Below are 24821 nucleotides of genomic sequence, written 5' to 3' on the forward strand. Positions count from 1 at the left end.
AAAAAAATAGTGGATCATAATTCTAACACTATATTCCAGAATATATTTCAATAGAAAATACCTACTGAACTAGAGCAAAGGGAATTTAGTTATTAAAATATCCACCACTCTTAAAACAAAGCTTCAAATCTTAGGGAAGATCTTCCATCCCAACTCCAGATGAGAAAAAGCTCCAAACTGATTCAATTCCTTTTGTTCCAAGAGATCCTAGTTTTCACTTACGCTTCAGAAGTTTGTCCAAACCTCTACTTAAAGTCACAAACCAAGGAGAGAGCAAGAGAAAGAACCCAGGCCCAGCACTACACTGCAACAGCCCCAACGAGGGGCAGAAAACGGATCAACATGTCAACAGGAAGACAGTGATGCTGCCACTTGTTAAGGCTGCAGAAGTCAGAACTCATGCAGCTGATGAGGAGCGTAAACTGGAACAACTTTCTGGAGGGTAATGAGTTTTTTAATTTTCTCCCTTAAACCTTCTGGCTTTCTTTCTCAGATCTACACAATGGTTTTATAGCAATAAAAATATTATAAAACTATTTAAAAAGAGCAAATCAAATTATTAAGAGCATAGTTTTGATTCATGTATCTCTACTTACTGTTCAACTGGTAGAGGTTCCTTTGCTGCTTCTGCAAGCTCTTTCTGTAGCCGGGCTTGGCGCCTCCTATTTTTAAGAAAGCCCATTATTTACGTCTGCTTAAAGAAAACATAGAGTTTTGGCTCTCAATAAACTACCAGTTCTGATAACACATTTGAATATTCAGTGCTTGTTAAATAACAGCTACCTTGGACAAAGACACCACAGGCCCAAAGCCACGCCTGTAACATGAGCAGGGCTCCCATTACAAAGGACTGCAGAGCAAAGCCTGGAGGGATTATGTTATTAGAGAAAGCAGGGACCCAGCAAGGGAGACGCCTGCCTTCTGTGGGGACCCAGGCCCTCAGGACAGGAAGACCCATGCAGTTTATCCAGGGTCACTCACAGCCCACTTAGTTTTCTACAGCAAATCATCTTACACTAACATACCAAGAGCAAGAACAATAATAAAGATTTACTTAGAACTTCCTGGTACCTGGCACGGTTTTATTGTTTGACAGGTTTTAAGTTACTTTTTTAATCCTTATAACAATGCTTTGAGGTTAAGTTCTATTATTCCCATTTTACAGAGGAGGGAACTGAGGTACGGTGAGATTCCTGAACTGTCAAAGTGTACACAGCTTCCATTTACTAAGGCTGGACACCTCAGTCTCAGCTGTAGCAAAATTTCTCCGCAGTCAGCAGTCGCATCCGCTCTCCCCCCTCTCAGAACTATTTCTGGTTCTCCTTCCCAAGTCCTAAATTCAGCAGCTCCCTAATTTCTAACTTTGGCCTCATTCTCTTTTCTGTGGCAGTTTCACCTCCAAGTGTGGCTTTACTCTCTTTGTGAAGGACCCCCAATCCAGAACGCTAGCACTGCTACTGAGCTCCAGTCAAGAATCCTGCTGGAATTTTTTTTTTAAAGCTTCTACCACAGTGATAATTCCCAAAATGAGGAAAAGTGCTCTGGGTGGCATATCAGAATCAGGAAGGGATGAGGTTGTAGCTTGAAAAAGTGCATTACACTCTTAATTTTATACCTGCAAGATGAAATGTAAGGGTTTTTGTTTGTTTGTTTTTGGTGAGAAAGATTGGCCATGAGCTAACATCTGTGTCCATCTTCCTCTATTTTGTATGTGGGATGCCGCCACATGGCTTGATGAGCAGTGTGTAGGTCCATGCCCAGGACCTGAACCTGGGAACCCCGGGCAGCAAAAGGGGAGCACATGAACTTAACCACTACGCCATAGGGCCAGCCCCTGAAAAGTAAGTTTTACAAGACAAACAACAAAAAATACAGCTTAACAAATTTTTCTTAGCTGGAATAGAAGACCTATCAACTATTTCTGAAGGAAAACCAGAATCTTAGTGGTAACACTCCTCTACCAGAAAGGCACCTGTCTGAAAAGGCGGATAAGGAGAGACCCAAGGTCACAGAGAGAAGACACACCTGCAGGCTGGCCTTCAGCTGAAAGGAAATGTCCTTCTTTAAGAGCTCACATATTCCCCGAGTATGTCTGCCACAGCAGCCACCGTGCCTGACTGTGGGGACACTCCTCAGCCTAATGAGGGAGGCAGAACATGAAGAGCTATTTCAAAACAGCGTGCTCTGCAATGACCCAGGGAAACAAAGGCTGCTGGAAGGAGGACATCTAACCTGGGGAGTTGGCAGGAAGGGGGGAAGCTTCTGAGGAGGAGCAGAAGCCATCTGAGGGAAGGAATGAGGCAGAGAAGTCCCGTGCCTCACATCCCATTTTCATGAGAAAGTCTGAATTACTCTCCTGCTCCACTGTGGAGCTCAAAGCCTCCTCCTCAGCCTGCCCACTGCTCCCTCAAGCAGGTTTTCAATACGCAGCACGACAACTCCCAGGTAACCCTGCTGTCTGCACCACCCTCAGCTGCCTACGAGCTCCACGGCATAAGCCAGGCCATCTGACTGAAAGTAGACATGAGACAGAAAGAATACAAAAGTCATGTTTTCTTAACACAACAGAAACTTAAGAAAGTTAGAAAATACAGAAAAGTGTGAGAAAACAGAAACTATAATCTCGCCACCCAGAAATAACACTATTAACAATATAATTCCTTCTAATCTAACTCATGTAAAACATGGATGTTGTAGAACAAGATTTTATATTAACATTATATTAACTTATGTATTTTATTATACATATTAATATGTATTTACTATACATATACATACCGAGGGATACACTGCTTCTAATTTGTCACTTCCATGAATAATGTGCTAACACAAAATATTTGTGAACAAGTCTCATTACTTCCTTAGGATGAAGTCCAACAAGTGGGAACACTTTTCAGGCCCCCGGACTTCGCCAAGTACCCTTCAGGAGGTTGTAGCAGTGCCCTTTCCACCAGCAACATGAGGAGCCCTTTTCCCCGCCTTCTATGAATTACCTATGCCTTATGCCCACCTGTCTGAGTGCTCACCAATTCCTTACTTTTTCCTAAGAATATTTATTTTATAATAGCATATCCTAGCTGTTTTAGTGTTCTTTGATGTTAAGAAATCTAAAAATTTTATACAGTCCACTCTTTTTTTTTTTTTTGAGGAAGATTAGCCTTGAGCTAACATCTGCTGCCAATCCTCCTCTTTTTGCTGAGGAAGACTGGCCCCGAGCTAACATCCATGCCCATCTTCCTCTACTTTATGTGTGGGACACCTGCCACAGTACAGCTTTTTTTTTTTTTTTTTTTTAAAGATTTTATTTTTTTCCTTTTTCTCCCCAAAGCCCCTCTGGTACATAGTTGTATATTCTTCGTTGTGGGTCCTTCTAGTTGTGGTGTGTGGGACGCTGCCTCAGCGTGGTTTGATGAGCAGTGCCATGTCCGCGCCCAGGATTCAAACCAACGAAACACTGAGCCGCCTGCAGCGGAGCGCGCGAACTTAACCACTCGGCCACGGGGCCAGCCCCCACAGTACGGCTTTTGCCAAGCGATGCTATGTTCACACCCAGGATCGGAACTGGCAAACCCTGGGCCACCGAAGCAGAACCTGTGAACTTAACCTCACTGCGCCACCGGGCTGGCCCCGACAGTCCACTCTTTATTTCCATTACTTTGAAAGTTTAGAAAGCCCTCCAAAACTCCTCTTTAGCAATTTTTCATAAAATAGTCACGTTTTTTACTTCTACTTTATGGTTTCAGCTTTTCTACAAATTTTGAAATCTACTTGACTATATTATTTAGCAGGGTTAGTGCCCATTATTCTTCTTTAAGTCTTATTTTCAGTTATTCGTTCCCTCAGATTAACTGCAATAATCTTTTCCAATTCTAAACTACTGGCGTGGGGATTTAAACTCTTAACGTTCTAATCTCTGTTGAACTCTTATTACTAGTTTCTCAGTTGGTTTTCTTAGATTTTCTAGGTGGATAATCATAACCTCTCCTTTATTCTAGTGACCCCGCATTTGGTGTCCTATCCGGTTGATCGGCCAAAACACCTCTCCGAGTCTCGAGAGGGCGCCCTTCCGTCTCCTGCTGCTGGTACTGACGGGCGCGTCTGGAGGAGGGCGCCCTTCCGTCTCCTGTTCCTGGTACTGACGGGCGCGTCTGGAGGAGGGCACCCTTCCGTCTCCTGTTTCTGGTATTGACAGGCGCGTCTGGAGGAGGGCGCCCTTCCGTCTCCTGTTCCTGGTACTGACGGGCGCGTCTGGAGGAGGGCGCCCTTCCGTCTCCTGTTCCTGGTACTGACGGGCGCGTCTGGAGGAGGGCGCCCTTCCGTCTCCTGTTCCTGGTACTGATGGGTGCGTCTGGAGGAGGGTGGCCCTTCACCGCGCATGTACTAGACTCTCTGGGGGGAATTTTCAACACACACTTCCCTCCATCCAGACTCCGACTCCAAGTGTCCTGGGTGGGAGGCTTCCCTGCTAAGTACGCTACTGGCTCTTGGTTACAAATAGGTGTTTTTATTGAAAGGTTTTCCCCCCCAGGTTAAGGGTTTTTATCAGAACTAGGAATTGAGTCTGAGCAAATGGCCTTTTTCGAATCTACCAAAGTGGTCATATAGTTTATCATCTAATGTGATACATATAATTGATTTCCCAACAAACCATCTTTTAATTCCTGGCATAAATCCTAGCAGTATTGCAGTCAATTTTTTCAAAAAGCACCACCAAATTTGATTTGGGAATTTCACATCTACATCCATGTGACGTTGGACTATAGCCTTCTTGTATACCAGCAAGATCAGAATTTTTGGTACAGGTCTGAACAGTTTTATAAAACGGAGGGAAGGGCAATTCAATCTTTTTCTAATTTTGGCTTAATTTATATTGTTCAAGAATGAGCTTTTCTCCTTGAAACAATAGAACTCCTCACTGGCAAAAATAGTAGGAGCCAAAGCCCTCTGGGGAAGTAATCCTTTGCTGAGCTGTAAGAATGTTCTCATAAACCCCAATCTCCTTTATATCCACCAGTGCAATTTCTAGTTTTGTTAGTGTTTTCTGGTTTTCCCCCCGACCTGTGGTTAGAGCTGTCGGGTTTGTTTCCTTCCTTTCAAAGAATGAGGTTTTACTTTCCTAACACTGGACACCACCAACTGTGCACTGAGCTCCCACCTTGAATCCTTCTCATTCTCTGCATTTAGGCGGTTGGCTTCCTGGGCTTTCTCGGCCATCCATCGGGTGACCAGCTCCTGGTTCTCCTCAGTGGTTTTCCTCAGTTTCTCCTCCAAGGCCGTAAAAGTGATCTGCAGGGCATCATATTCATCCTTCAGGGTCTGATTGGCTTTCTCAAGGTCCTGCAGCTTACTGCGCAGTTCTTGGCACTCCGTCTCTAGGTCAGAGATGGTCTGCAAGCATTCTGCAATTCTGAAAAGCATGATATGCAGAGGAGGGATGGGACCGTGCAGGAGGCTGGCACCGATGGCAGAGGGCCAGACCGGGTGCCCGAGCTGCGAACCTGGGCACCAACAATAACCTCAGCCATCACACAGGCATGACGTGGCACACTCATGTTTATTACATCTCACTTAGCTAAGCCCAGCCCCAGTGGTTCACAGGACAATTCCAACAGGAGAGGAAACACCTAGGGTAAAATTCATCCAGACTGACTAGTTAAAGCCCCTTTCAAAAAGCAGGTTTGAAGAGGGAGCTTTCGATACTTAAACAGAGTGGTAATGGGGGCTTCAAAGGAGGCTGGCAATCCACCAGCTCCATCATTCCCTGCGTGAGAACGTCTGAGCAAGTCCTCTACCTTTCCAAGCCTCTAGACACCCTGTTCTGCACAGTACGGAAAGAGGCACAGATGAAACCCAGACTCCCCTTCCAGCTCAAAGTCCTAGGACTGAGAGCCCCTGTTTATCTTGTCTATCAGGCTTCTCCCTGGTCAACAATAATCCTGCTCACAAACTCATCTCTGTTCCCAAAGGCCACACACTCGGACATCTTGGCACAATCTCTACCACACAAGATACCAGCCCCCATATGCAGTGGCCACAGGGAGAACCGTGAATGCCTCGGGGACACCTCCAAGGGCCAAGGTTACTTCCCAGGCGTATGCTGGGAACCTGGAGCCTGAGGGCACTGTCCCTGCCTCTCCCACCCTTGGAGCAGGTAGAACAGGATCCCAGCTGTGCATGCACAGAAAGGAAACTCTTGCTGAGTCCAGTGCGGCTACTGTTTGCCACCAGTCACCAGTGGCCCACTCACAAGAGTACAGTAAAACAGGAGTTGTGATCCCAGAACCAGTCCCAAAAAAGGTGTCGTCTCTACTCACTTTGCTTCATTCATCTGCATCTCCCGGTCCTTCTGCTGCATTTGGTTATTCAGGTCAATCACCAACTGAGCTAACTTTGGAGTAAACAAGAACATTTTCATAAATTAGCACCTCAGTTGGGAACTAAGTAATAGCGGGTTATTTCATGTGTAAGAAAGAAATGTTGCCCGTGGGGTTGGGCCAAGGCGCCAAGAAGAAAGAAGCTGGGTGGCAGAGAGGAGCTGAAGGGCCTGGGTTCACTCACGAGAACAGTGTGTGCTGTTCGCCGCTGAGGGCAGCCTTGGGTGGGTGAGAAGTACTCTAGGTGACCGCCAGGTTCCTGCTGAGGACACCTGTCTAGCCCTCCACCCTGGCAAACTATTCAGACTCTTCAGCTGATGAAATGATTCATTCAGCTGAACTGACGGTAAACTATTTTTTCATAATTTGCCATCAGACCACTGTCCAGAGTAAACACGGCCCAGGACTTAATCCTTTCTCATGGATTCATTCTCAAAAGCTTATGACGTAAGACCTTCAGTGTCTTACACCTTCCAAGCCTCCTTTCATTACAGTTTCTCCACTCGTACCTTTCACGCCATGTTGGAACATGACAACCGGGTAGTTATCTCAATAGCTGGACAAAAAATAACCTCTTACTGATGGAGGTGGAGACGTCACATCTTTCCAGTTGTTTCATTTCCACAGATGGAGCTGATGATGCCATATGTAGCCAAGACAGCTGCAAATTCTAGTGGAAGGGCCTGCCCGCCCATCCTCCCCACCGCAGGACCCGCACAGAGCAGAGGACAGACAAGAGCAGCTATCTCTACCTCTCCACGTTTCTTGTGTAATTCAGTCAGTTCTTCCTGGTGTTTAATCCTCAGCTGGGCCATTTCCTGTAGCTGACTATCATTCCACGCACCGTCATGTCCGGGACTAAATCCCCAAACCAGGCAGATGAAAAGAACATCCAAAAAAAGAGAGGAAAAAAAAATCAGACCCCAAACCCCTTCAATCAGGCAGTGGAACAAGAACTTCAGAATTTCAAACCTTTACGTGACAACACAGCCACGAAAGCCATTCAATTCCTCCAGGCAAATGCAGTTTTAAGCCACTACAACCCTGAAGTAGAAAGTAGGACATACGAGGCCCACGGTAAATAAGCCAACCACAACTCAAACCACCAGTCGTGTCAGAAATGAAGGATGGGTTCCAGAATGAAGTTTTGGTAAACAGGGGAAGAGACAAGGAGGTCCACCTACTCGGTAAGTATCTGAGTGCCAACTATGTACCATGCACAGTTCTTGGAGCTGGGGAGAAGGCAGCGAAGACAATCTGCTCTCACGCAGCTGACAGTCAGTGAAGAGCAGACAATGAACAGTGCATCCAGGTGGTCAGATGTGCTGTGAAGGAAAACTAAGCAGGGTAAAGAGGGGAACAGGGCGACAGGGCTCCCATCCTTTGGAGGGTAATCAAAGAAGGCTCCAAGAGGTGCCCCACGATTGGAGAGTGGATAGAAGCGAGGAACAAGTCACCCCACCCCTGGGGGTGGAGCCCTTGTGAGCAGAGGAACAGTAAGTGTCGGAAAGGCCCGGAGCCAGCCACACAGCCAGTGTACTCAGGAGGAAGGGCGACTGGAGCCCCTGGCGCAGCAGGCGGTATGGGAGATGGGTCAGGGAGGGGTGGGGAGATCATGCAGAGCCTTGGAGTTCCTCTGAGGACCGTGGCTTTTACTACACATGACTGGAAGCCATTGGAGGGTTCTGAGCAGAGGAATGCCGGATCCAAGGGATCGCTATGTTGCTGGGTGGACGGCAGACTGCAGGCGGCACGGGTAGAGGCAGGGAGACCAGTTACAGGCTACCACACAGTGCAGACTCGAGAGGGCAGCTCCGATCAAGGTGGTGGCAGTGGAGGTGGGGAGATCGGGCAGATCCTAGCTAGATCGATTCTGAGAGAGACCACAGAATTCGCCTTTGATGAGAGGTGGGGTATGAGAGAAAGATGACTCCAAGGCTTTCAGCCAGAGCAACGTTTCAGCCAGATGAAATGGAGGCGTCACCTCCTGAGAGGGGAAGAACGACGGGGAAGAGCAGGTCTCAGGGAGGCCTGAAGGATTCAGTGTTGACATCCAAGTGGGTATGTCTAGTGTGAACTGGATGTTAGAACCTGAACTTCAAATAAAGAGGTCCAGGCTAGAGACTGACATGTAAAAGCTGTCGGCAAACAGCTGTATCTGAGGCCATGGACTGAGTTCAGATGACCTCAAGAGTCAATGGAGTTTTGGAAACTCTGCAGGGGTTTGCACACTAAATCAGAAACAGCAGTAGATGAGTAGACCTGGGGACTCACAGTTTAGGAGAAGGGTTTGGGCTGGAGCTACAGATATGCATTATCAGACTATAGCGAGTAGCTGACACCATCATCCAGGGAAAGCACAGAGATAGAGAAGAGGAAAAAAGCTGGAAAACTACGATACCGGTATCTGAAGGGAGGGGAGAGAACCTCCTCCTCTACATGTCCTATCATAAATAAAGGGGGCAAAGAGGGCAGGATGATGCTCCCTCCTAATTTTATGCTTGATCTACACTAGTATTTACTACACGTTCTAAGCAAATATGTCACCCTCTGAGGCAACCCAGTGCTTTCTCAATCTCAGCCCATGATGCAGAAGCCAAGAGAATAGAAAGTGGAACATCCCTTACAAGAAACCATCCTAATTAGGCAGAAGAACCAACAGGCCTGGGTGACTGACTGCATATGGCGATTAGAAGGACTAGAAATTATTTTTATCAAATCCCTTTATTTTAATGCAAAGCAATGTGGAATATGCAAAATGCAAAGCTGGTCCCTTCTTCCAAGGAGCTGGGATTCTAGAGAAGAGATTAAGGACAGCAGAGCAAGGTCACTCATTCCACAGCTCAAAGCCTCCTACCACTTCCAATCTTAATCACAATGAAGCCAAATTCCTTACAGGAGCCCACTAATAGCCTTCACCAGGGAGACAGACAAATCACCCAGAGGGCAGGTCTACACACAGAGTCCTGGGCCCACCCCAGGCGCAGCAAGATGTGAGATAAGGCCAATCCCCTGTGTTTCCAACATGCCCTCGGGTGAGGCAGCTAACTCACAGGCACTCTGAGTGCCACGGACTGAAGCAGTGGTTCTCAGATAGTCAGACTCACCTAAAGGGTTTCTTAGAGCGAATTACTAGGCACCACTCCCAGAGTTTCTGATACAGTAGGTCTGGGGTGGGGCCCAAGATTTTGCATTTCTCACAATTTCCCAGATGCAGCTGTCCAGGAAGCATACTTAGAAAACTATCAACTGTTGCCAGGCTGAAGAGTTTAATCTATTCAGAAGCAAAGGGATTAAAACACTTAAGAGGGGAGTCAGATAAGTGATGCAGATAAAGCTTTTTAAACAGGGTGTGTCTTAAGATTAATTACGACAGAGGGGCAGGATTTAAGGAGAGACAGAAGGAGGGAGAAGAAAACCAATTAGGCACCCATCTTCCGTGGTGCACTATCACACTAGCATTGGCCTCCCCACTAGACTCAGTTACTTGAGCAAGGACTCTGCCTTGCTCCTCTCTGCAGCCTTAATGCACAGCTCACACTGCAGTCACCAAATGTCTGAGTGGACAAGACTCCTGCCTGCCACAGTCCAGGGATGAACGCATAGATAATAAACCAAGGGGGTGGCAAAATTAACGTAAACTAAGAGACAGATGCACAGGAGACTGTGGGCAAAGCAGCAACGGGCCTGGGTGACCGACTGCGTGTGGGCAGGGGGAGGATACTGAGGGAAAAAGGAATCATCGATGACTTGTGGAAAATACGGATCCCATTAATAGAAACAAGGCAGTCAGGAGGAGAGGCCTGACTGTGGACACAAGTGTGCAGGAAAGGAAGGACCCCCAACTAAGGAGATCTTATCACCCCAGTGATGTCCAGTCAAAGGAACTGTCAGATATAAGATACAGGAATAGTCACTGAGAGTCTAACCAGATAGAAATAAAATGTTTTAAGTTTCCAATTGATTGAATTTAGATGAAAAAGGTAAAATGGCACTCTCTACACCTAAAATTGACCAAACACTACAACTACTATTTTCAATACTTCGGAAGACCTCTCAGAGACACAGCCAGGCACGGTCTCCTGTGTTGTTACGAAGCAGGGACGGAACCTGGGCCGGGCCCTCCATCCGTCTTTCCCACTCTGGTCTGCCAGGAGATGTCCTCAGCAGATGAGGAAACATGGACGGCAGGTGCTTATACGGCAGATTCAGCTACAGGAATAAACACACCGCGCTATCCCTAGCATTTCTGGGTTTAAAAAAAAAAAAAAAACCCTAAATTACTATCAACTTTGTTTTCACAATTGCTAAATGTTAACTGATATGCAATACAGCTAGGTAGATTTTAGAGCAATAATGGGTACCGTTCCCATACAAACCATCCAATTTAACGTGCAAACACGATGAACATACAGAAAAAGAGGGCAGTAAGACTCTAGAGTGACTCCATTTAAGCTGTTTTGATGAAGTCTGGCCTTCAGATTTTTTGAATCCTGACCCTCAAAAAAAAAATACAGTTTACAAGAAGAGCCCAAGTAAATACAGCAAACTCTCTATCACAAACACATAGGTGCATATTTAACGAAACAATACCCTTCCTATTACAATGCAGATTTTTCCTGTTCTTAACAAAAAAAGCTTCTTGCAACCTGCTAGTCTGATTTCACAACCTACTAAAATATGTTGAAAAACTGAACTACAGACCTATCTTGTATAAAAACCAATTCATGTTTCTGAGTCAATCAATCCTGCATTAACAAGACCCATGTAAATCTGCTTAAGAATGCTTACTTGTCTGATTATTTCGAAAAAGTGAACTCTGGTAGGCCAGAGGAGGAAGTGGCCTAGTTACCCACCTAAAGCAGCTTCTCAATCTTACAGCATTACGATCAGCCTTCTGGGTGGGCAGGGACCTTCAGAAAAACCATTTTAGTTACTTGGCTTCAGCAGTTCTTATTTGAAAGAAGCTGACAGAAACTGGAGCACAGAAACAGAACCTGGTTTGCTTCTGAGTTAGAGAAGTGGTAAGTGAACCGAGACAAATTCAATTAAGGAGGAGATACAAGCAAGACAGGATAGTTTCAAAATACCTTATCTCATGCCTGTTTGGTGTGTCATGCTTGTCAGCTTGTAGCTTATGGGCCAGCACTGAATGAAGATCTGACTTCTCCAGCAACTTGTTATCTAAAAAAAAAAAAAAATCAAGTAATTTATTATAACCTATGTATACTTTATGTTTACTATCTTATAAAGATTCAGACTAAAAAATAACCAGAAGATGACTGGGTAGTTTTCACTTTTATTAGGTGTCAAAGTATCATGTACTGCACTTTGTCACCGATTGTAGCAATCGTCCAAAATGCAGACATGCACACTCCTTGGATATACCCCAGACTAGGCATGGGCAGCCCTGCCAAAGGAACCTGTGGAAATACCCCTGCAAGAATGTCCCCCTATTAAAGGCAGTCAAACATGCTTTCTACTCCCACAGTCACCTATTTGTACCCCAGGAGGAAAAAGTAAAAAACATAGCAAAACACAATGTAAACATGAAATGCTATGCACCTCTCAGTAATACGAGAACTTTACCTTATTATTACATTTGGAAATTTTTCCTTTCTATCCCAAAGCCCCCCGTACATAGTTGTGTATTTTTAGTTGTGCATCCATCCAGTTGTGGCATGCGGGATACTGCCCCAGCATGGCCTGATGAGTGGTGCCATGTCCGCGTCTAGGATTCGAACCGGTGAAACCCTCGGCCGCCTAAGCGGAGCATGTGAACCCAACCACTCGGCCATGGGGCCAGCCCCTACATTTGGAAAATTTAATTTTTAGATCAGGGCACTAGGGATACAAATAGGAACGAGAGGCCCTGACCTCAAGGAGCTCAATTTCTCGGATGGTTTCACAAGGGAAGATGACAGTCCAGGCAAGACTAGAAGAGTTGTCTAAATGGCCAGAAAGAAACGTTGGAGCCAACACACGCACGGGCAGGATGAGAAATTCAGACCTTTTCTCACTGGCAATGGGGAAATAAGAGATTTGACAAGCAGGCAGTGACGTGAACAGGTATTTATTAGTAAGAAGTCAAACACCGGGCTGTGTCACGGTTAGGCGGTGCGCTCCTGCCTCAGTGGCCCAGGGTTTGCAGCTGCAGATTCCAGGTGCACCTACACGTGGCTCATCACCGGGCTGTGTCACGGTTAGGCGGTGCGCTCCTGCCTCAGTGGCCCAGGGTTTGCAGCTGCAGATTCCAGGTGCACCTACACGTGGCTCATCAGGCCATGCTGCGGCAGCATCCCACACACAAAGGAGAGGAAGACTGGCAAGAGGTGTTAGCTCAGGGCCAATCTTCCTCACACAAAACAAAAAAGTCAAAGATCATTCTGAGGTTCCTTACTCAGGCAACTGGGCAGAAGATGCCAAGGTTGTCAGAGAACAACAAGAGTGGACAGCGTAAGGAAGAAAATGAGTTCTCTTTCTGAATGTGATAAATGTGAATTCCAATTCTTGCTAGAAATGACATGTAAGAATGACAGGCACACAGGGGGCCAGCAGGTCAGATGTGGATGGGAGTTACGCTAAGGAGAACAAGAAAGCAACCATGGGAAACTTGCAGAAAGGCTACACCTGATGGGGGTGTCACATCTCCCAAAAGTCTGAGATTAGAACTGCTCTAGAACAAAATTTTGATAGGCTTATGCCAGTGACTACTCTTGTTAGAGGAGCTTATCTTTCCTCTTTTTTTTTTTTTTAAAGATTTTATTTTTCCTTTTTATCCCCAAAGCCCCCCAGTACATAGTTGTATATTTTTAGCTGTGGGTCCTTCTAGCTGTGGCATGTGGGATGCCACCCCAGCATGGCCCGATGAGCGGTGACATGTCCGCGCCCAGGATCCGAACCAGTGAAACCCCAGGCCGCAGGAGCGGAGTGCGCAAACTTAAACTTGGCCACGGGGCGGCCCATATCTTTCCTCTTAAAGTAGGACCCTCTTGAGTCCTACTTCTCCTTGATATCTGAAAACGGAACTCCTGGGCAGAAATAGAACGACTCTCTTCATCTCTATTAATTTAATGAATTAGCCCAGCAGAACAGGGAAGTGGTTTCAATCTTGGATATTCACCAGTGTCAAAGAATTCTAATAAGATCTTCAAAATGTTACACCAGAGCTGGGTGCCCTAGGATTACATTAGGTCTCTCAAAAGACACGAGGTATTCAAGAGGGATCCTTCCTACTAGTTCTTCTCACTAAAAAGAAGAATGGAGACCGAGGGAAGCCACTCCTGTCCCCACAGCCTCTCTTCAGGCTGACAGGCAGGAACTGCACAGGAAACACTGGGTTGAATGAGGGTCAGAGCGTGACTGGCCTGGGAAGGCTGGAATGAGGAGTGGGGGTGTTCCACAGTCAAACTTTGAAGTGATCTCTCTATTGTCAATCCCCAGCCTAAAGAGATTTTAACAGGCAGAAGTTGTCTTACTCTCCTGCCCCCGTAACTGGCTGTCACTCAGTCTCCTCTCCTAGCCCCTCAAGCACACACTAATCGCCATTTAAAGCTATTTGAAGATGTGTTCCCTCTCTAGGATCCATTGCTCCCGACTTTTCTCCTGCATCCTCCCACCCCATCAATATGTCCATTTTCAATGCAGAAACACCATTCCACTTGTGTCAATGCAATTACAAATGCCTTCCGTTTATAGACAAGTACAGAGATGGCTTTGAAAGCACTCACACACTATTTTTATGAAGCAGGTAGGGCAGGTTTCACCCCCATTTTATAGATGCAGCAAATCAGACTCAGAAAGTAAGTGAAAAAATTAATAAAGGAGTGAGTGGAAGCAGACCTTCAACCCAATTCGCCTTGCAATGTGTACTAGCTTTTAAAGAACAGGCATTTAATAAACACCTGATGACCTGAGTTTACACAACCTACGAGAGCATCACGATTGAGCAAGAGAGGTTTCTTATGCTTCTGGCTTTCTGAAAGAGCACTTGTCTGCCAGGGCCTCTTAGAGTATAAGGAATGAGCACAACAGCGGAGCATCGTCCCCCTTTCTTACTATCTTTGTTAAGAGAATGGGCTCAGCGAAAAGCAAGGAAAGGACATTTCCCGGGGGGACCCAGTGAGAAAAGTAGATACCAAATGCCCAAGTTAGGAGCCATTAAGTCTGCGTTCAAATCCAGGCCCCACCATTAACCTGCTGTGCCTCCCTAGAGAACCTACTAATCTCTCTCAGTCTTGGTTTCCTCATGTGTGAAAACGGCAACAGGACCTACTTCATAGAATTTTCGAGAACATAAAGTGAAAAGCACATGCCAAATATTTGCCACAGCACTCAAACTTGTCTGCACATTAGAATTACCCGGGGAGCATCAAAAAAATACTGACACCTGTGTTCCAGCCCATATGCTGCGATTTAGTTGGTCCGGGCTTAATTTTTAAAAGATCCCCACGTGATTCTAAGGTGCAGCTAAATTTGGGAACCACTGATTTAGCACAATCTGAATTCAATAAAGGCAACCTATGACTGAATCCCATCATCAACATAACGTAAGAGACTTGTTGGGCTTACTTCAAGGGGTAGATGGAACCATAGGACCGAAGAGTACCCGTTTCTGCCCCCAAATGGGTCATGACCTACGGTAAAATTGGGGGGAGCGGCAAGGAAATGCTAAGACGTATCCAAGGGTACAAACATTTTTGTACCCAAATTGCACCGGGAATGGGGGGGGGGGGCACCATCTCTTTCATATAGAAGTTTTCAGTAACAGTAAAGACTATCACGTCCCTACTAAAAAAGGGTGTTAAGAGTCACATGTCTAACAGTCAAAGAACACCAAGGTGGAGTAAGGACGAGAGGCCTGAGGAAATCAAGGCCGAACGTTTCATTACACTCAGAGCACGACGTTAACCGCGCGAGTCGATGCTTAAAATCAGCGCCTGTTTCAGTAACACGATGCGCGCAACGGGACATTTCTGGAACCTGCCCATTTAAGTGCATCAGCACTGTGCGAGCTGCTGGGATTTACAAACAGAAGCATGAGCGGTGCCCGCCAGAGAAGAACACACAGCTCAGAAAAAGAAACCCTCTGCGGTCACCCCAAAGACAAAATGAAGAGAAGAGGAAAAGATGTGAAAAGGGGTGGGGCGCCGGGGCAGCGCGGGGCTCGGCCCCGGGTTCCCGCCGGTGCCCCGCGTGCTTCTGCCCGACCGCCCGCCAGCTGCTCACACTGCAGGATGATCTCTTCGAACGCCTGCCTCTGCAGCCGGTCCCGCCGCCTCAGCTCCTCCGCGATATGGCGCTTCCAGCGGGGGAAGTCGGCGGCGCGGAGGCCCGACGACATGTCGCGCGCTGCCCCGGCGCCTTAGCGCCACCAATCCGAGCGGAGGCTGGCGGCCGCGGCCCGCAGCATGAGGCGACCGGCGGGCGCGGGCCGGCAGCTTCAACACTCAGCTCCAAGCACAGGCCGCCCCCGAGGCCATCCAGGACGGCCTTCCGGCTCCCGCCGGAAATGACTTTCGTGAGGACCGGAAGGCCCGCCTCCTCGCCGACGTCTTGCGCCCACGCACGCACGAGGCCGGCGCCAACGGAGGGCGCTCGCTAATGACGCCCTCCCGAGGCCGGAAACTCGCGGGGCAGAGAGGCGGCCGCTGGGAGGCGTTCGGGCCCCGCTGGAGGCTCAGCCCAGGGCGGGAAGGAGACAGGAAAGGGGCCGCTTCCGCCCGCCTGCTTGCCTTTCCGGCTCTGCTCTACTTCATTTTATATTTTCTTTCTTGGCCTGCCTCCCTTTTCTTCATCTGTCTTTGCAAGCAGAAGTGGGGTCCATCCCCACATTGTAACCGTGTGATCGTAGATGAGTGACAACCTCCCTAAGCCTCAGTTTCCTAATCTGTAAAATGGGGACCGTGATGATACGTACCCCACGGGGTTGCCGTGAGGATGAAAAGGCATAACCTATGTAAGGCAGTTAGCACTGTGCCTGGCACACGATGAGCCTAACTTTACCTGGACACCAGGTATCCTTCCCAGGTCGACCCGGAGTCTGGCCGCTTTAGCAAGAGAGACCCACTGACCTTGGAAACAGGTTTTTTGCAATGAAGAAATGGAATGCAAAGAACAGCTGAGAAAGAAGGGAAGAGATTGGCCATGTTAATCATTAGAAGCCTAGAAATTATCTGTGATCTCACAGTAAATGGGTCCTTAGAAAGTAATCTAGGGGTGGGGATACACACAGGACTTTGAAAGAGGAAAAGGACAGTAGATGTTGAAAGGAGTCCATGGAAGATGCAGACTCCGGAGAACATGGCGTCTGTCAACTCAGCAGAAGGGAAAACCACAATCTGTTATAGAATCATCTGAGCTCCATCTGCCTTTGACAAGTTAGTGAATTTACTGCAGGAAAATGGAACTGGACAAAGTAGGAGGCCAGAGGAGAGAAAAGGAATGTCAGAAACTGCCTTCTTTAATAGTGTGTCTCAGACCAGAGGGAGATCCTTCAGAGACAGTTAGGAAAGCCTTTCCTCTCCTATGGAGCCCAGGAGTGGGACAGCCAGGCGTCTAGAGCTGAGGTTAGAGATATTTCGTTGGCTGTCAGTATGGTGTGATCTGAATTTGTGGAAAGGACTCATGGGGATCAGAAATAGAAGGGAATTCCTCACACGGTGAAGACAATTGAGAAGTAGGTTCTTAGAGTAGGCATCCCAAGAGTGCCTCCAAATCTGACCGTGGTACCAACCTCAAAAGACTGTAGCCTCATATAGCATCAAACCTTGACCATTCAACATGCTAATTTCCCAGACAAGTTATGATTAAAATATGTTAATGAATTTTCAGAACTAGCAATTCCTCTTGTAGGGATTTATGCCAAGAAATATTTGAACAAATGTCCAGATAAAAAAAGTTGGCCATGCTATTTTTAATAATAATGGAAAGTTGGAAGTAATCTGTAGATCCAACAATAAGAGATAGGTTTAATAACTGTATATTTATTGCTCAAAAAATATTCCTAATAAAAGCAGCATATGGAATGAATCCAATTTATGTAAAATAAGCGTGTTGGTGGCTCCTCGTAAGCAAAATTTGTTGAGTGAATAGGGAATATAATTTCTAAGCTATGGATACTAAACTCTGCTAAATTCTGCCCTCTCCCTAACTCACCAGCTTTATCTGGTGCGCACTGCGCCCCACTGGGCCCTCTTACTCCCTTCTATGCACGATGCTCCCTCCCATAGCAAGGCTTTTGGATTTACTGTGCTTCTCTTGGGTACGCCCTTCCCTTCTGACTTCTCCAAGTTAATTCCTATGATTTTTTTTTTTTTTTTGGAGGAAGATTAGCCCTCAGCTAACTACTGCCAGTCCTCCTCTTTTTGCTGAGGAAGCCTGGCTCTGAGCTAACATCCGTGCCCATCTTCCTCTAGTTTATACGTGGGACGCCTACCACAGCATGGCTGCCAAGCAGTGCCATGTCCGCACCCGGGGTCCGAACCAGCGAACCCCGGGCCGCCGAGAAGCGGAACGTGCGAACTTAACCGCTGGGCCACCGGGCCGGCCCCTAATTCCTATGATTTAATGCTCAGCTCGGCTGTCACTGCCTCACAACCTTCAGATTACAGACTTTCACGGCTAGGTCAGATCTCCCTCCTGCACGGAGAGGTTAAGTTACTTATCTGAGGACACCTCGCTAGTTAGTGGCAAGACCTAGGTTCAAACACAGACAGTTTGACTCTAGCGTCTGTGCCCGTAACCATTGCCCTCCACTGCTCTGTCTCTATTTCAGCTGACGTTGCAGTTTGGCTTGACTAGAATATGTAAAACAGAGAATAATTTGAAATGATATGTAATTAATTCTTAAATTAGCCAGTAGGCAGGGCATCCCGGTGAAGAGCAAAGTCAGTGGCGTGAAGGCCTCAGGTGTGTTCCCAGGACCTTGATGGGAGTGGCTGGAGGGGGGATGAGTAATAGGAAGGAGGAAGAAATGAGATTGTCTGAATATTCTGGAAACAGATTATGGATCTTAAGAGAACGGTTTTTCTTTTTGTTCTGGGAAATAATGAATGTCTAAAGGATTCAGCATGCTTTGCTGGAAAACAACATCTATGTTCCAGAAATGGATTCTGACTGCCTATAAGGGATGTAAGAGAAATATAAAATATCCCAAGATTCTTGCAGCAGTGTGTTAAGCAGTGCAAATTTGCTCACAGAAGAGTGGAAGAGGCATTGCCTGTCCAAGAACTTTCTTTGTGGAAAATCCAGTCTCACTAAAGCAAAGTATGAACAGATTTAACCTAACAGCATTTCCACTGCTAAAACGTTCCAGGAGATTTTCGCCTTAACCATCAGTGCCTCCACATCCCGTCTGGGAGATCCTCTAGAGATGCTCCAGTTCTGAGAAATTCAAGACTCACTTTCAGATAGTTGTCTTGTTTGCTCTTGTCCTTTCCTTTTGGTCTTCCTGATTTCCTCCATCTTTCAGTCAGATGGGAACAGTCGGGTCCTAGAGTGGATCAGGCTCAGGGGTGAGCTCCCCGTGGGAGACAACGATAGCCCAGGCTTAGATCCGGACCTCAAGGAGGTCACTCTTTGGCAAGGGAGATCTGCATCTATGAGTGTAAGGAATGTAAAGTAAAAGAGGGCCGGCCAGAAGGCAGTGCCAACAGATTTTCTTCTGTTCTTTTTTTCTCTTGCTTTTATTCCTTTCTAAAATACGATTTCTTCTTTTTAAAAAATTGCTCTTGATCTTTAATTCTTTTTTTTTTTTTTTGAGGAAGATTAGCGCTGAGCTAACATCTGCTGCCAATCCTCCTCTTTTTGTTGAGGAAGACTGGCCCTGAGCCAACATCCATGCCCATCTTCCTCTACTTTATATATAAGACGCCTACCACAGCATGGCCTGCCAAGCGGTGCCGTGTCTGCACTCAGGATCCAAACTGGTGAACCCCAGGCCCTTCGAAGCGGAATGTGTGAACTTAACAGCTACGCCACCAGGCTGGCCCCTTGATTTTTAATTATTTCCACTCCTTTTCAGCTCTTGCCAAAATCTGATCACTAAAGGTGAGAGTAAATTAAGTTAACCGTGTGGCTGTGTTAACTGTCTGCTGTACAAACCTATTACCTGGTAGAACCAAAGGGTAGCCAAGAAACCAACCAACACAGGTTTTCAGACACTGATAATCCCTCCAAATGTGGCTTTTTTGTGACAGTAATGATGCTCCCCTTACAACCACATGTTGCCTGACATTTGGCTTTTCTCCGTTCTCCTTAGTATTGTTGCATTTGCCTATGTATGATACTACAGAAAAATCTCATTAGCAAGCATCTCTTTGAACATAGTAAATCACATGTAGGTCTTGTCCTCCACTCCATACGTGTGCTGACACTCAGATTTGATGTTTTAATAATGACAGTGTCTGAGATGGGTGTTATCCTTATACCCCAATACAAGCATTATAGGAAAGTTCAACTTTCTTAGAGGAAGTCCCTGTTAACCCTTCTATGTGTTGGCGGCCAAATATCGGGAGTGACACTGGAGTGGTCAAAATGACACATCTAACCACCTGGGAATATGACTCCTGGCTAGAGAGTATGCGTGTTGAGGGGGGAGTTATCTCCCTTGTTTTGCTTCTTGGATCTTTAAAGAGATGGTAAAATTTCTCCCAGACACTACTGCCCTCTTCCGCTATCAATAATTGCTATCGTTTATTGAGTGATTTTTATATGCCGTGCACTGGGTTCTACAAGGATTAAAATATAGAATTCTCCCAGCACTGTAATGTAGGTGCTATTAACACTTCCTTTTACAGATGAGGAAACTGACACAGAGGTCAAGTAACTTGTCTGATGTCGCAGAGTTAGTAAGAGACACAACTCGGATTCATTGAGGAAAACTGGCAACAGAACCCACCCATTAAATCGTGGCACTGTGCCGTGTGTCAGGGTACCAGGGTTGTGACTGTTTTTTAGGATTAAATAGAGTATCAGTTAGAATACTTTTTTTTTTTTTGAGGAAGATTAGCCCTGAGCTAACTACTGCCAGTCCTCCTCTTTTTGCTGAGGAAGACTGGCCCTGAGCTAACATACATGCCCATCTTCTTCTACTTTATACGTGGGATGCCTACCACAGCATGCCTTTTGCCAAGCGGTGCCATGTCCGCACCCAGGATCCGAAGCGGAGAACCCTGGGCCGCTGAGAAGCGGAACGTGCGCACGTAACTGCTGCGCCACCGGGCCGGCCCCTGTTAGAATACTTTTGATTGCAAGCAATAGAAGTGAAATTTGAGCTTCCTTAAGGGAAAGTGGGGGGTTATCAGGATATGAGGTGTTGCACAGAGCTGGTAGCAGGGATGTGGCTGGACACCAGGAATCACTGGAACCAGGACACAAATCCCATCAGAACACTCAGCCCTTTGCATCTTCTTCTCTCTGTAAATTGCTGCTTCCTTTTCCTCTTGTCTTGCAGCCCAGCTCTTTGTGTTTCCCAGCCCTCCCATCCTGATGGTGAAGAAATGGCTCCTTCAACATCTCCTCAGTACAAGCAAGCTGCAGACTGAGCTGGTATCTCCGAACCCCAGTTCTTAATTCCTGGGAGAGGATTCCCATGGACCAGCAGATGCCCATATCTGACAATCAGGGTGGCAAAGGGGCGGGATCAGTCTTCCCTCCTCTGGATGTGGGAGGAGGGAACAGTTCCCAGAAGAAGGGAGATGTGGGACACATCATCTGTTCAGACTGCCCAGCTCCATTTCCCTCGTTGTTTTATTAACAGATTCCACCCTCCTGGCTACATTCATGGTATTTCCATGCCCCTTCGTGCAACAAATTGATCCCAGGAGTGGGCACAGGAAACCTTGCCAACCACTGTCTTCCATGGGGACATGGAAACTAGATCTGGGAGAGAGGAACGATTTTCTCCTTTGGTTAGGAAGTCTGAGGATATGCAGCAGGATCCATTAGTGGCCATGCCCCCTCTGATGTCTCATGAAAAGTTTAGTCTGAAAACAATGGAGCAAAGGCACAGGGAAAAGAGGAGACGAGAAAGCAAGAATCCTGCTGGCATTGCAGACCCTGGTTCCAGCCACTCCGGCAAGGAGCCCAGCCCTGTTCTCCTCCCAGTCTGGTTACGTGAACCAACACATTCCTGCCTTTCACTAAAGCTGGTTTACACTGGGGCTTTATTTTCGCCTGCCACCCAAGAATCCTGACTAACCCAGCAGGCTAATACCAAGACGAATGGCATTGCCCCCACAGGTGGTCACTAAGTCAGGGTTTTCCCCTTTAAAATCTTGATGAAATGGGGAAGGACAATCCACTGCCCTTCTCACCATGCACTTTTCATGTTCACCAGCAATCCTCATCCAAATTCTTTGGGAAAAGTTTCTGGATCTGTGATCTCCTGAACTGCTGAGGAAGTTAAGCTGCCTCCTAAATACTAGTGTCTGTTGGTGATAGAAAAATTTTAATAACCCAAAGTTATAATTAGAAATATGAGAACAGACCTGGAATATTAGAAATTACTCTTTCCATGTGTTAGAAATATTTTCTCTTTCCCCCAGAAAGAAAGTGAAGGGATACCATTTCCAAAAGCACTGTTCAAATGACTCACGAGATATTAATAGCTCTGCTGGGTGTCCCACCAACACTGGCTTCTCACGCAGGAGAATGGCACACAGCAGTGGAATAGGATTTTGGTTAAATACATAGTGCATGTGATGAGACTTTTTTCCTGAGGTTTCAAGTTGATTTTGTCTTTAAAAAGGCCTAAAATTGAAACAGCAATTTATTGGACTTGCTCCCCAAATCCGAATGCTAGGCGTTTTCCCTTTGGGAAGCCAATCCCCAAATAAGGAGGAACCAGCCAGGGGTACAGCATCCTACAGAGATGGGGCTCAGGACTGGCTGCTCTGTGGTGGGTGACTGTACATGCATTCCAGCTTTTTGAACAGAACCTCTTTTTTCCAATAAGGAAATTTTTCTATCCCAATGTACACACTGGACCTCAGTCTCTGTTAAATATTCCTTAGAAATCCTTGGCATGGCCCCCTTAATTTTGTCAAGGACTACACATGGATAAATGGCTGCTCCACTAACCTGGGTAACCCCAGCACAGCGCTTGTTCTCCTGGAGCAGAAGCAGTCCAGTCCAGGGCAGAACGGTCTAGCCTGTGATGCCTACGGAGGATCTTGGAAATGTTCGGTTGTCCTTCCCAGCAGCTTCAGGTGGTCTAGTCCAGCCCTTGCAGAGTCTACATTGAGGTGGAGATTCAGGAATGGCTCCTCTGGTCTTTCCAACTTGTCTCTGAGATCTCCCATGGGTCTTGGCCCTGCCCTGGACCTTGGGGGTGCACCACTTGACCAAATCTGGGGCGAAATACCCCACACTCTCTTCCTTCCACAATCTCTCATTCTCTTTCTTCCCTCCCTCCAATTTAATTCTTTTTACCTTTTTTTTCCCTCAAGGCCCCATCTCCTTGGTGTCCAACACGACTTCTGCCCCCATGAAGGTTAAGTTTATCAACCATTCTCTGCTCCATTCATTTCCTCAGTTAGGAGTATGTGTGTGTGTTTGTGTGTGTGTGTGTGTTAGTATGTTGGAGGCAAAAGTAAGTGACCTTTCTGGTCTGGCTGGGAAGGGGGGCAGTGGGGAAGTATCTAAAAGACAATCAGATCTTTGATTCTTGCTAGCGAGCCCCCCATACCTTATTAAACTGTAAGATTCTATTTCTCTTTGCAGGTCTGACTTCTGTTACAGAAGCCCTGCCCCCACCCCATACCCACTACCTTAACCTTAAGTTAGGAGCTTCAAGAGGTGAGGAGAGGATGAGAGGAAAAGGAAAATACCCATCCTTTCATGCGAGCAAGAAGGAAAGTAAGATAGGGTCTGCAGATTTGTGAGCCTGAATGTCGATGGACCAATTTCGATGGGAATTAGGATGACAAGCAGCCCTAAGTCAGCATCCCTGTGTCAGTGGCACTTACCCCTTGTAGAAGTTAGGAGGGTTTTGTCTGCAAGCAATAGAAACCTTAACTTGTAACTCAAACCAGGGGTCAGCAAACTCTGGGCCATGGGCCAAATCCAGCCTGCCTTCTGTTTTTGTACAGCCCTTGAGTTAAGGAGAGTTTTTACATTTTTAAAATAAAGGAGGGCCTATGTGTTGGCGTTGAACTTGTGCCTCTCAGATCTCCTACTGGGGAAGTGTAATGGACTGACACCCCAGCTGCTGTGCTCTGAATCCACCACCACAGTCCAGCATGTCCATGCTCCCATGGATGCCCCACCAATGGCCAAGCATGGCTGGGATGCTAAGGCAGGACTGCTTCTGAGACACGTGGGACTCCTCGCATGCCCCCAAATTTGTGTGCCCCCAAAATTCATGTGTTGGCGCCTTAACCCCCAATGTGATGGTGTGAGGAGGTGGGGCCTTTGGGAGGTGGTTAGGTCCTGAGGATGGAGCACTCATGAATGGGATTAGTGCCCTTATAAGAGGGGACACCTGAGAGATGACCTTTCTATCAGTGGCTGTCTGCAAACCAGGAAGAGGGCTCTCACCAGATTTAGAACCTGCTGGAAACTTAATCTTGGACTTGCCGGTTTCAAGACCTGTGAGAAATAAGTCTCTGTTATTTGAGGCCCCGCGTCTATGGTGTCTTGTTATAGCATCTGGAACTAAGACAGACGCCTCATTGGTCCTGCTGAAACTTCGTTAAAATGTACTGCAGGCTGACAATCTTCCTACCCAACCTCCTTTCTTCCCTCTTTCCTTCCCTGGATTCCGACCTGCATGGTGGTCTGACGGTTCTCCTAGCCTTGTCTGGCGACCCCGCCGTCTTTCCTCCCAGGCATCTCCCTCAATAAATCTCCCGTATTGAATTCTCCTTGGCATGTGCTTCTCAGGGAACCAGAGGAGGCTGCTGTGAACCCCGAGTGCCAGGAGAAGGGTGGGAAGGAAGGAACCGCCAACTCTGCTGTAGACATTTGGGGGGGCCCTGCCCCTCCCCAAGTCTGTCCTCTTTCCCTCTAGTAACGTCATGTGCCTGGGTGGTAATGTTTCTACCACGTGACTGGACCTTTCTGACCAATCATTCATTGGACAAGCAATGGACTCTTGACCCAAGCTGGGTCAAATTCCTTTTCCAGGGGTCTGAATGTGGGGAGCTGGACTTCAGGGTCTGGAGCAGCCACGCTGAGCCAAGGCAAAGCCAGGGAGACTGGCAATGCACAGAGGACCATCTGTGGGACAGGAGCAAGAAACAGGTGGGCAGAGGAAATGTCTAGGGAAGACCAGGGTCCAGGCAGGAGCCACCCGCAGCCCAACAGCCCTGTTCCCAGTGTGTGTGCCTGAGGCCTGCTCTTCGTTAGCTCTCCTTAGCCTTACGTTGCTTCATCTCCATCTGTGGCTGGTTTCTTTTCCTTGACTAAATGGAAATTTAGAATTTTACAGCAGGAAAATCCCTT

The 24821-nt window shown here is 47.0% G+C and overlaps 1 protein-coding gene across 4 annotated transcripts in view; it reads right to left on the reverse strand.

The window, feature by feature from the left end:
- ATG16L1 (autophagy related 16 like 1) overlaps positions 1–15898 on the reverse strand; it is a 38092-nt gene extending 22194 nt beyond the window's left edge. Inside the window, exons 1-6 of one of the 4 annotated variants that reach the window (XM_014862549.3) lie at positions 15603–15898; positions 11465–11558; positions 7127–7232; positions 6315–6388; positions 5156–5407; positions 597–662 (exon numbers count right to left, since the gene is read on the reverse strand). In XM_014862549.3, coding sequence (XP_014718035.1) covers positions 597–662; positions 5156–5407; positions 6315–6388; positions 7127–7232; positions 11465–11558; positions 15603–15717 — 707 coding nt within the window. In that variant the 5' untranslated portion in view covers positions 15718–15898. The remainder of the gene's footprint in view (positions 1–596; positions 663–5155; positions 5408–6314; positions 6389–7126; positions 7233–11464; positions 11559–15602) is intronic. The other 3 variants (XM_014862546.3, XM_014862548.3, XM_070489380.1) reach the window with 3 other exon arrangements.
- Between the last annotated feature and the right edge of the window lie 8923 nt (positions 15899–24821).

The sequence above is a fragment of the Equus asinus genome, chromosome 19 (genome assembly GCF_041296235.1).
Source record: "Equus asinus isolate D_3611 breed Donkey chromosome 19, EquAss-T2T_v2, whole genome shotgun sequence".
Taxonomy (NCBI): domain Eukaryota; kingdom Metazoa; phylum Chordata; class Mammalia; order Perissodactyla; family Equidae; genus Equus; species Equus asinus.